Raw genomic sequence first — 13,171 nt, 5'->3', positions numbered from 1 at the left:
GACTGTGTGCTCAATGCAGATTAAGAATGGGAGGTGGGGGTCAACTGCTAAATAGGCATCATGAAGATACGTTATAAGGAGCTTGCTTTTCTGTGGTTCAACCAGGAGCTGCAGCACCAACAGCCCCAACTTCTCCTTAACTTCCCTGTCTCTGCGTAAGGACTTGTCAAGATTTGCTTTTCCTCAGGAAACTGTTTTTTATATAGTAGTAATAGGTAATTGCTTCTCTTGACCATTCAGATATAAAACTGCTATTTTGATTTCTGCTTACACCATTTAATAAACAATATGATGGTGATTGAGATGAATATGGCCATTGTAAGCAGATTTTCTACGGAGATATTAAAGCTAACATGTGAAATATTATTTTAAAGGGCACAAGAATAAATGTCTTTAAACCCCATTCCTTGTTATCATTTTAGGAACACAAAAACAGAATGAGGTTCTAAAATTGAGAGAAGAGATGTACTTTAGGATTGCTAGGCTATGAAATTGTGGTTTCTTATTTGTTGTTTCCTTTTAGAAAGGCACCACTAGCTAGAGCTGTGCGCAGTGACTCAGGCTCTTTCTACACTGGCAAAATGAATCCGATTATCTTCACATCTTTCCTGCAGTAATGGCAAGGAAAATCAGAAAGTGCTGGACGACCAAGAACTTGTTATTGCATGCATTTGACCGGTGTGTGTGTGTGTGTGTGTGTGTGTGTGTGTGTGTGTTCACACAGTCTACTGGCCTTACACCAGTATATAATAAAGCCATAGGGCCAAAACATGAATCTGTAAAACCTAGAAATTCATGCTTTGAATCATTCTTTTGCCGTTTGCCAGCCAATTCCTTTATGCAGAATTCCATGCTGGAGCTAAATAGTATAAACTCTCTTACTAATTGAAGCAACAAACTAAGCAAAACTGTCTTTTCTCTGTCAGATTGCTGTCTTTCTGGTACATAATTTTTAAGCCCATAATTAGGAATATTGTAAATCAAGAATTCTTTGCTAGACTAGAGTTACACATAGGAAGAAAGTGATTAGAGGTCAAGAAAAATGTCAAAAAAGGGATTTTAAGACTGGTTGATCACCAAGAATAAAGAAAATAATCTTTTATAAAGATTAACTATTGGGGTGCCTGGGTTGCTCAGTTGGTTGAGCATCCAACTTCAGCTCAGGTCATGATCTCACGGTTCGTGGGTTTGAGCCCCACATCAAGCTCTGTGCTGACAGCTTGGAGCCCAGCTCTTGGTTAGGATTCTGTGTCTCCCTCTCTCTCTGCCCCTCCCCTGCTTGCACTTTGTCTCTCAAAAAAAAATTTTTTTTTTAATTTAAAGAAAAAAAGATCAACTATAAATCAGATAAGCCACATATTGGTAGTAGAGAGTTCATACTCTTCTGAAACTCCCAAAAGCCTATCACAGTGTTTATATGAATAATGAGTTATTTGTTGAAGCTTATGAAAAGTGGAACCTTTACAGATACCAGCTAAAAAACAGTAATTTCTATTTCCTCTAGCCAGTGGAGACTTATGAAAGTTATTCCCATCTTTCTCAGGAGCTACTCCCATCTGTACCTCTAAGAGATGAATGCACTAATTATCAGTTCCCACACATTTATGGGGTTAGTTGAGTGATTATAAAATGAGAGTTTGAGGATTTTGCTTGAGGGAGAGCTTGGGAAGATGGTGGAGTAGGAGGACCCTGAGCTCACCCCATCCCACATTTCGACTAGGTATCGTCCACATCCAAGTCAACAAACCGGAGGGTAATCTGAAGACTGGAGGAACAAATTCCTCAACTAAATATAGAGAAGAAGCTGCAACCAAAAGTTTAGAAAGGGCAGAAAGGCAGAGGGAGGCTGCCTGCAGGAGGGAGGGAGCTGCGTGCAAAGAGGGCAGATAAATGGACCCTTGCACCAGGGGGCTCACACAGCGAAGACTAATCCCCATAACATTTGGCTTTAAAAACCAGAGGGCCTGAGGTACCTGGCTGGCTCAGCTGGTAGAGCATATGACTCTTGATCTTAGGGTTATGAGTTCAAACACCACATTGGGTGTAGAGTTCACTTTAAAAGGGGGGAGCACCTGGATGGTTCAGTCAGTTAAGCAGTTAAGTGGCTAAGTGGACAACTTTGGCTCAGGTCACAATCTCACAGTTTGTGAGTTTGAGCCCTGCATCAGACTCTGTGCTGACAGCTCAGAGCCTAGAACATGCTTCAGATTCTGCGTCTTGCTCTCTCTCTGCCCCTCCCCTACTCACACCCCATCAAAAAATGAATAAACGTTAAAAAAAAACCAGAGGGGCTGAATTCCATGAGTTTATAAGACCAGTGGTACCTAGGGCTTTAAAAGTCAGCTGACTCAGTGGTGGGCAAGCCAGGAGGGTGAGTAATAGCTGGGCCTCCACCCTGAAAGAGACAGCAGTCTGCATGGAAAGGCAACAAAAAAAAACAGTAGTTTGCACAACCATGGGGGCAAATGGGAGACAGATCTGCACATACTGATTCCAGAGCGTGCTGGGGGACTTCTCTGAAAGCAAGGGAACTCGCAGATGCCATTTTCCTCCCCCATCTCCTAGCATAAGTACAGAGCCACCTTTGAGAAGTGGAGCTGCACAGATACTTGCTGCCTGACCCACTGGCAGTGTGCCATGCCCACAGGTTCTGTTGAGAACTAGCCGACTCCAAGCCTGCTGGCTTCAGCCCTCAGCTCAGGACAAATTTTGTGAAAGCCACACAGTGCACCCCACCCACCACCACTGCACACCACGTGCAGTCACCACGCTGGCCTAGACACTGCACCACACCCAATCATGAACCCCAGCCACCCTTTGTGTGCAGGGCCCACCCTGTCCAGTCATCTTTGCTCACCATGCCTAGTCTCGCACCCCTGGCAGCTTCAGAATGCGGCCCCCACCACTACAGCATTTTGGAGTGCCCCAGTGCAGACTTTGCTGATACTGCCACCCCACTCCCAAATTCCCCGGCAGGCACACCCTCTCAAATCTGCCATGCCTGGGTCCCACTCACACCACAGAGAGTAAGCACAGCCCACAAAAGGCAGAGAGTCAGTGTGGATAATTGCACTGAAAGGAAAAGTGGCTCAAACATAGCAGCAGGGTATAAGCAACACATACAGGATGCTCTCCTGAAGTGCCAGGTTTAGGGGAACAGGGCACTACAGGGTGCCCCAGGACCTCTTTATAAAGTCACTACTTTCAAGTTCAGAAGACAAAACTGACTTTCGTAACACACAGAAACAGACATAGAGAAGCAGACTAAATGAGACTAAAAATTTATCCCAAGTGAAAGAATAAGACAAGGCTACGGCCAGAGATCTAAGTGAAATGGACAAATAACATGCTTGACAGAGAATTTCAAACAGTGACCATAAGGATAGTTACTGGACTTGAGAAAAGAGTGGAAGGCACGAATGTGACCCTTAACATAGAGACAAGGAATAACTTAGAGGTAAAGGATTCAGAAAAAGAAATGAGAAACACACTTGATGAAAGGAATAGCAGGATGGAAGAAGCAGAGGAGCAAATTAGTGATGTAGAAGACAGAGTAATGATAAGTTATCAAGCTGAATAATAAAGATAAAAAAGAATTACACAAAACAAGAGTAGACTTAGGTGGACTTAGTCACTTACAGTGACTCCATCAAATGTAATAACATTCATATTTATAGGAGTCCCAGAAGAAGAAGAGCAAGAAAGGGCGACAGAAAGTTTATTTGAAGAAATAATATCTGAAAACTTGCCTTATCCAGGAGGCACAGAGAACTCTCCTCAAAATCAACAAAAGCAGACCCACACCATGACATATTGTAATTGAACTTGCAAAATATAACGATAAAGAAAAAAATCTTAAAATGAGCAATGCAAGAAAAGTCATTAACTTACCAGGGAAAACCCATAAGTCAAGCAGAAATTTTTCTACAGAAACTTTGCAAGCCAGAAGGGAGTGTCATGATGTATTCAAAGTGCTTAATGAGAAAAATTTGTGGTCAAAATGCTCTATCCAGCAAGGTTCTCATTCAGAATAGGAGAGAGAGAGTTTCCCAGGAAAATATAAACTAAAGGAGTTTGTGACTACCAAGCGAGTCCTGCTAGAACTATTAAAGAGGACTCTTTGACTAGAAAGAAGAGACGAAAAAGGATAGTATGATGGTAGAAAACACAAAAATAATGAAAGTGAATATTTCTGTAAAAACTAAGTAAGGAATTCAAAAGGGGAGAATAAAATATAATAACATATACCTAAAGTTTGGGGAGGAGAGGAGAAAAGAATGGATTCATACCTAAATGACCATCAACTTAGTATAGACTGCTATATGAGGAAGCAGTTATATACAAACCTAATGGTAACCATATATCAAAAGCCACTAATAAATAAACATGCAAAAAATAAAGAAAAAGAAACCCAAATATATCACTAAAGAAAATCATCAAAACATGAAAGAGAGAAAGTCAAGAAAGGATCAGAGAAAATCTCCAGAAACAAAATAATAATAAAATGGTACTAAACACATATCTACCAGTAATACTCTGTAAATGGACTAACACTCCAGTCAAAAGACATAGGGTGCCAGAATGGATACAAACCATATCCACCAATACAGTGCCTACAGGAGACTCATTTTAGACCTAAAGACACCTGCACATTGAAAGTGAGGGGGATGTTGATAGTGCTGCTGTCAGCAATAGTCAAATTATTGAAAGAGCCTAAATGCCCATCAACTGATGAATGATAAAGAAGATGTGGTATATACATACAATGGAATACTACTTGGTGATGAAAAAGAATGAAATCTTGCCATTTGCAACAATGTGGATGGAACTAGAGGGTATTATGCTAAGTAAGATATGTCAGTCAGAGAAATATATATGATTTCACTCATATGTGGGATTTGAGAAACTCAGCAGATGAACATAGCAAAAGGGAAGGAAAAATAAGATAAAAACAGAGACAGGGAAATCATAAGGCTCTTAAATACAGAGAACAAACTGAGGGCTGCTGGAGGGGAGGTGGGTGGGGGGTGGGTTAAATTGGTGATGGGCATTAAGGAGAGCACTTGTTGGTATGAGCACTGGATGTCATATGTATGAGATGAATCACTGGTTCTACTCCTCATGCCAAGACTACACTGTACGTTAACTAACTTGAATTTAAATTTTAAAAAAATTAGGGAGATAGAGAAACATTTATCACACAAATGGATGTCAAAAGAAAGCTGGAGGAATAATACTTATATTGGACAACTGGACTTTAAAACAAAGACTATAATGAGATAAAGAAGGGCACTATATCATAGTAAAAGGGACAACCCAACAAGAAGATCTCACAATTACAAATATTTATGTACCAACATGAGAGCACCCAAATATATAAAACAATTAACAACAAACATAAAGGAACTCATTATAACAATACAATAATAGGGGACTTTAACACCCCGTTTACTTCAATGGGCAGATCACCTAAATAGAAAATCAACAAGGGAACCATGGCTTTGAATTGCACACTGTACCAGATGGACTTAACAGATATAATCAGAACACTCCATCCTAAAACAGCAGAATACACATTCTTTTCAAGCGCACACAAAACATTCTCCAAAACGGATCATGTATCAGGCCACAAAACAGGCCTCAACAAATAAGATTGAAATCATACCATGCACATTTTTACCCTAACTACAACACTGTGAAACTAGAAGTCAGCCGCAAGAAAAAATCTGGAAAGACCACAAATACATGGAGGTTAAATAACATTTTACTAAACAATGAGTGGGTAAAACAGGAAATAAAAGAAGAAATAAAAGAGTACATGGAAACAAATGAAAATGAAAACACAACAGTCCAAAACCTCTGGGATGCAGCAAAAATGGTCCTAAGAGGAAAGTATACAGCAATATAGGCTTATCTGAAGAAGCAAGAAAAATCTCAAACAACCTAAACTTACACCTAAAGGAGCTAGAGAAAGAACAACAAACAAAGCATAAAGCCAGCAGAAGGAAGGAAATAATAAAGATTAGAGAAGAGACAAATGATACAGAAACAAACAAACAAAAACAATAAAACAGATTAATGAAACCAGGAGCTGGTTCTTTGGAAAAAGTCAATAAAATTGATAACCTCTAGCCAGAAAAAACTACAAGAGAAAGGATCCAAATAAATCACAAATGACAGGAGAGAAATAACAACCAAAACCACAGAAATACAATCATAAAAGAATATTATGAAAGAATATATGCCAACAAATTGGACAACCTGGAAGACATGGATTAATTCCTAGAAACATATAAACTACCAAAACTAGAACAGGAAGAAATAGAAAACTTGAAGAGACCAATAACCAGCAAAGAAATTGAATCAGTAATCAAAAAACTCCCCAAAAAACAAAAGTCCAGGACCATATGGCTTCACAGGTGAATTCTACCAAACATTTTAAAAAGTAGAAAAGGAAGGACAGACAGCTTTCTTTTTTTTTTATTTTTTAATGTTTATTTATTTTTGAGAGAGATCGAGTGCAAGCAGGAGAGGGACAAAGAGAGAGAGGGAGACACAGAATCTGAAGCAGGCTCCAGGCCCTGACAGCTCTGAGCTGTCAGCACAGAGCCTGATGTGGGGCTTGAACTCACGAACTGTGAGATCATGACCTGAGCTGAAGTCAGACTGAGCCACCCAGGGCCCCCCAGACAGCTTTCAAATTCATTCTATGAGGTCAGCATTAATCTGATACCAAAACTAGATAAAGACACCACACAAAAAAAGAGAACTACAGGCCATTATCTCTGGTAGACATAGATACAAAAAGTCCTCTATAAAATACTAGCAACCCGAATCCAACAATACATTTAAAAAAATCATTCCGGGCGCCTGGGTGGCTCAGTCAGTTGTGTCAGACTTCGTCTCAGGTCATGATCACACAGCCCATGAGTTTGAGTCCTGCGTCGGGCTCTGTGCTGACAGCTCAGAGCCTGGAGCCTGCTTCAGATTCTGTGTCTCCCTCTCTCTCTCTCTGCCCCTCCCCCACTCTCTCTCTCTGTCTCCCAAAAGTAAATAAACATTAAAAAAAATTTTTTAAATCATTTATCACAATCAAGTGGGACTTATTCCTGGGTTGAAAGGTGTTTCAATATTTGCAAATCAATTAATGTGATATATCACATAAATAAAAGAGAGGGTAAGAACCATATAATCATTTCAAAAGATGTAAACAAAACATTTGACAAAGTACAACATCCATTCATGATAAAAATCCTCAACAAAGTAGGTTTAGAGGGAACATATCTCACCATAATAAAGGTCATATATGGAAAACCCACAGCTAATATCATCCTAAATGGGGAAGAGTTGAGAGCTCTTCCTCTCCAGACAGGAACAAAACAGGAATGTCCACCCTCATCACTTTTATTCAACATAGTACTGGAAGTCTTAGCCACAGCAGTCAGACAACAAAAAGAAATAAAAGATACCCAGATCACCAAGGAAGAAGTAGAAATTTCACTATTTGCAGATGACATGATACTATATATTTAGAAAACTCAAAGGACCTCACCAAAAAACTGCTAGAACTGATAAGTGAATTCAATAAAGTTGCAGGATACAATACCAACATATAAAATCCATTGAATTTCTATTTACCAATAATGAAGCAGCAGAAAGAAAAATTAAGGAATCAATCTCATTGTACCAAAAACAATAAGATACCTAGGAATAAACCTACCAAAGAGATGAAAGACCTGTATGTACTCAGAAAACTATAAAACACCGATGAAAGAAATGAAGATGACACAAAGAAATGGAAAGATGTTCTATGTTCATGGATTGGAAGAACAAATATTGTTAAAATGTCTATACTACCCAAAGCAATCTACACACTTAATACAATCCATATCAAAATACCAACAGCATTTTTCACAGAACTAGAACAAAGAATATTAAAATTTGTATAGAACCACAAAATATCCCAATAGTCAAAGCAATCTTGAAAAGCAAAGCTGGAGGCATCCCAAATCTGTACTTCAAGTTATATTACAAAGCTGTAGTAATCAAAACAGTATGGTACTGGCACACAACAAGACACATAGATCAATGGAACAGAATAGAAAACCCAGAAATGAACCAGCAGTTATATGGTTAATTAATCTTTGACAAAGCAGGAAAGAAAATCCAATAGGAAAAAGACTGTCTTTTCAACAAATGGTGTTAGGAAAACTGCACAGCAACATACAAAAGAATGAAATTGGACTTTCTTACACTAAACACAAAAATAAATTCAAAATGGATTAAAGACCTAAATGTGAGACCTGAAACCATACAAATCCTAGAAGAGAATAGAGGCAATAAATTCTTTGACATCAGCCATAGCAACTTCTTTCTAGGTATATCTCCTGAGGCAAGGGAAACAAAAGCAATAATAAACTATTGGGACTACATCAAAATTAAAAGGTCTGCACAATCAACAAAACTAGAGGGCAACCTACAGAATGGGAGAAGATATTTGGAAATGATATTTGATGAAGGGTTAATACCAAAATATAAAGAAACTATACAACTCAACACCCCAAACCAAACAATCCAAGTTACAAAACATGGGCAAAAGACATGAATAGACATTTTTCCAAAGAAAACAGACAGATAGCCAACAGACACATGAAACGATGTTCAGCATCACTTATCATCAGGGAAATGGCAAATCAAAACTACAATAAGATATCACCTCACACCCGTCCGAATGGCTAAAATCAACAACACAAGAAACAACAGATATTAGCAAGGATGTGAAGAAAGGAGAATGCTCTTGCACTGTTGGTGGGAATACAAACTGGTGCAGCCACTCTGGAAAACAGTATGAAAGTCTTCAAAAAGTTAAAAAATAGAACTACCATACAATCCAGAAATTGCACTAGTAGGTATTTACCCAAAGAATACAAAAATACTTCAAAGTAATTTAAAGGAATATATGCACCCCAGTGTTTAAAGTAGCATCATCTACAATACTCAAATTATGGAAACAGCCCAAGTGTCCATTGACTGATGAGTGGATAAAGAAAAAGTGGTGTGTGTGCGTGTGTGTGTGTGTGTGTGTGTGTGTGTGTGTGTGTGTGTGTGTGTGATGGAATATTACTCAGCCATAAAAAAGGAATGAAATCTTACCATTTGCAGTGACTTGGGATGGAGCTAAAGAGTATAATACTAAACAAAATTAAGTCAGATAAAGACAAATACCATATGATTTCACTCATATGTGAAATTTAAGAAACAAAGAGGAAGAAAAGAGCAAACCAAGAAACAGACTCTTAACTATAGAGAGCAAACTGATGGTTACCAGATGGGTGAAATAGGTGATGGGGATTAAAAAGTGCACTTGTGACGAGCACCGGGTGATGTATGGAAGTGTTGAATCATCATATTGTACACCTAAAACTAATGTAACACTGTATGTTAACCAACTGGAATTAAAATAAAACCTTAGAAAAATAAAATGAAAGATTGAAAGTATGTGTGTTGGCATGTATGTATATGTATGTCTTCCTACATCATGCACATACACATGCAGATCATTATTTGTTGAGTACTTTCTATGATGCATGAATCCAGGCAGAAGAAATAAAAGCAGCTTGACTATGATGGATAAGAAAAGTGTGTTATGGGTAAGGGCCTGGTTTCCTGGGACTCAGAGTTTTTGAAGAAAGTGGACACCAATTCCCAAGCCAAGCTGATGGAGTCTGATGGGGTATACAGGTGCAGCCAGTAGGAGGGTTCACAGAAGTAGGGAATAAAGGGCAGGGCCCTGAGAGGAAATGACCAGCATGTTCCCATGTCACCTTGGACCTGGAAACTATTATTCCTTGTTCAAAACCAAACTCAAATGTCACCTCCAAGCCTTTCCTTTCCTAGATATAGGAAAACTTGGATTCAAATGCAATAAAGCAGATAATTTTAAAAGCAATCATTAACCCTAGAATTACAAAGAAGTTGCATGAAGAAAGGTAATCATAGAGCATCACTTGGCTTAGTTGTGTACAATATTTACATAGTCACAAAAAGGAAAACACAGAATATTAATTTTGAGGAAAAAGAAAAAAAGAAAGGAGAGATAATTACCTATGGAAGATGAAGTAGAGGAAGTAGAGTGTTAAGTGAACTACAAGTCTTATCTACCATAACAGGAAAACAGTACATAATGTCTAAAATTGATAAATCAAAAGGTATTATTTAAAAATACAGAGAGAAGAAACAGTTAAGAGATGACAGTATGATTAGAAGAGTGGAGAAATGACAAGAACTACATTTTGTATAAAATTTGCTATGTTTGGGCTTATATTTACATATAATATCATGGCATTTTTTAAATTTTTTTTTAAGAAGTCTTTCCTGGGGCACCTGGGTGGCTCAGTTAGTTAAGCGTCCGACTTCGTCTTGGCTCATGATTTTGCAGTCTGTGAGTTCAAGCCCCACATCAGGCTCTGTGCTGACAGCTCAGAGCCTGGAGCCTGCTTCAGATTCTGTGTTTCCCTCTATCTCTGCCCTTTCCCCACTCATGCTCGCTCTCTCTCTCTCTCTCTCTCTCTCTCTCTCTCTCTCTCTCTCAAAAATAGATAAACATTTAAAATATTTTAAAACGAAGCCTTACCCGAGCTTTCCCATCCTCCCACATTGAGCCCCCTCTGCAATAACGGTTCATACCAGATGCCACATGTCTGCCTCCCTTCCCAGACTGGAAGGACTCTCTTATTCATTTCTGTATGTCAGAGTCACACCCAGTGACTTCTCTTAGCACCTGTGCTAAGCACCTGTGAGGAGGAATGGATGAATACAGTTACTGTTGGGACAGACTAGCTGAATGATTGCAATTGGTACATAATCTTAAGTCTTTTAAGAATAAGAACCACGTAACAACAATGGTGATGTTAATAATGTTAATAATTATTACTGGATAGCTGGAAACCCCAGTAGCACCATCCCCTATAACCTGGATTTTACCAAACCCTGATGTTTCATTTATTCCATGGCATGCCTACTGGACTTGTCCCTTATATCCCACCCCCAATACTAGCCCTCTACAAGACCCTCCTCATGTCATGCTTAAGTGACTGACTGACTGACTGACTGACTAGTCTTCCTGTGCCTCAGTCTGTCTCCACTCTACCTCAGCCTTCCTCCCACCCCCAAATATTCCTGCATCAAGGATACTCTAGAATTCCCATTACTCCATTCTTGTCACATTCTCCTTCAAGAGCTGCAATGACACCTTACCCTCTGGAGTCCAAGGTTCTCCTGATCTTTCTGCCCCTCCAGAACCTGGCTTGCTGGCCCATCCAACATTACCTCCCACACCTCCCCGGAGCTCACCACCCTGCAGGTCAAGCGAGTCTCATTACCACATCACAGTCAGCCCTCCTTCCCACCTCTTATTCCACCAGACTTCTTTTCACCCAAAAAACAAGAGCATCCCCATTGCCTGGGAATATAATTCTACTCTTGAGATACCTATGATTAATACTTCCTGTATTTAATCAGTAACTTGCTGCAATCTGTCTTACTTTTCTCCTGTGGAAAAACCTCAGGTTTTCCTTCATAATAAAATCAACATTCCTGAATAGAATATGCCTTTATAAATAGCATCGTTGTCTCTTTTATAAATAAATATAACTTTCAATTTTGACGGATTAATAAGATGAACCTTATGTAAACTGATATTTTAAAAGAAGTACAGACAACTTTAAATACTACTGTGCTTTTAATTTCAAAAATTCTTTTTCCTGTTGTCCTGCAATCTTCAATATGTCTTAATTTCTCACTAAATGATTATTTTCTCCTTTTCTTTAATTCAGTCAGACCATTTAGAGAATTCATTTGATGAAGTATTGAGGAGTCTAATTGTTTAATGGGCAGAAATTAGTCCCTGCAAAGAGTACTTTAAAAACTGACAAATACCAGGCATAATTACAAATTCTTTAGAAGAATCTATTTCTGTACAATAGGTTAATTGGTTATAAGTAGACAGCACCGGCCACAATTTAAACCCGGCTTCCAATTTCATCCATGATTTTTTTTAACAAATATAAGTGGCTAATTATGATCAAATTAGTCCCCTTGAAGGAACAATTGGCTACTTATCCCTGATTTTCAAGATTTAAGTGGTCTAACGCACCTGCAATTAGCTTCCCACTAGCATACTGCCTACAGATCCAGAGTTATTTCCCAAAGTTGTCAAAATCTTGCCTTGTAATGAGAACTCTACAGTCAGATGACCAATGTATAGTTTAGATTACAATGACTTCTTTGGAAGAATCAATGCAATTTTTAAGAAAACTGAAGCCAAAGTAGAGATTTGCTTAAGGGGGAAAGTTGTTTTGGGGCAAGTTGATCCAGATAATTGCCTCCACTCTCTGGACTACCCACATATAGATGGCTTGTTCACCTATGTGATTATTGAAAAGTACTTACCCTTCTTTCCTTTATTTTAGTGGTGCAATCTATGTATAGACTTGGTAGCATTTACCAGTGAAATATTCAAGGGAGCAGTTTTCCAGTCATTGGATGGAATTATTGTCTCTGCTAACTGTAAGCTACGGAAGATCTTTACTTTAAAATGCAAGCCTCAAGACACTGCTGAGAAAGACGGTATGTTCAAATTGCTACCAAGATTTTTAAAGCCTCCATTGTGTTTTTAAAAATTAGACACACCTTTGGATAGTATGAGTACATGGAAATGGTTTTTCTATGTTATTGTGGAATAAACACTTAACATGAGATCTGTCCTCTTCATAAATTTTTAGGTGTATAACATGTTATTGTTGACTACAGGTGCAATGCTGTATAGCAGATCTCTAGAGCGTATTCATCTTGACCAAAACCCATCGATTAGTAACTCCCATTTCCCCCCTCCTCAACTGCTGGTAACCACCATTCTACTCTGATTCCATGAATTTAATTATTTTAGTTGCCTTATGTAAGTAAAATCATACAGTATTTGTCTCTCTATAGTTGGCTTATTTCACTTAGCCTAAGACCTCATGATTCATCCATGTTGTAGCATATGTCATTCTTTACTCTGAATCATGTGTTTAAGTATAGCTGAATGTCACAAAGATATCTTTTTTATTTTTGTGGTTATTTTTCTTGTTTGTTTATGATAGCACTTACCATGCGAATCCGTCGAGGTTCT

At 38.5% G+C, this 13,171-nt stretch overlaps 1 protein-coding gene across 13 annotated transcripts in view; it reads left to right on the top strand.

Moving 5' to 3' along the window:
- CFAP20DC (CFAP20 domain containing) overlaps positions 1–13,171 on the top strand; it is a 238,250-nt gene that overhangs the window by 100,149 nt on the left and 124,930 nt on the right. For all 13 annotated transcript variants that reach the window (XR_008420166.1, XM_053896827.1, XM_053896829.1 and 10 more), the window contains one exon: positions 12,471–12,627. Coding sequence is in view for 12 of the 13 variants with exons in the window: in XM_053896827.1 (XP_053752802.1) it covers positions 12,471–12,627 (157 nt within the window). In the remaining variant the exon portion in view is untranslated. The remainder of the gene's footprint in view (positions 1–12,470; positions 12,628–13,171) is intronic.

The sequence above is a fragment of the Panthera pardus genome, unplaced genomic scaffold, assembly GCF_024362965.1.
Source record: "Panthera pardus isolate Hobbes unplaced genomic scaffold, ASM2436296v1 HiC_scaffold_8, whole genome shotgun sequence".
NCBI lineage: Eukaryota > Metazoa > Chordata > Mammalia > Carnivora > Felidae > Panthera > Panthera pardus.
The sequence above is the reverse complement of the archived record's forward strand: the minus strand, read 5'-3'. Positions and strand labels throughout refer to the sequence as shown.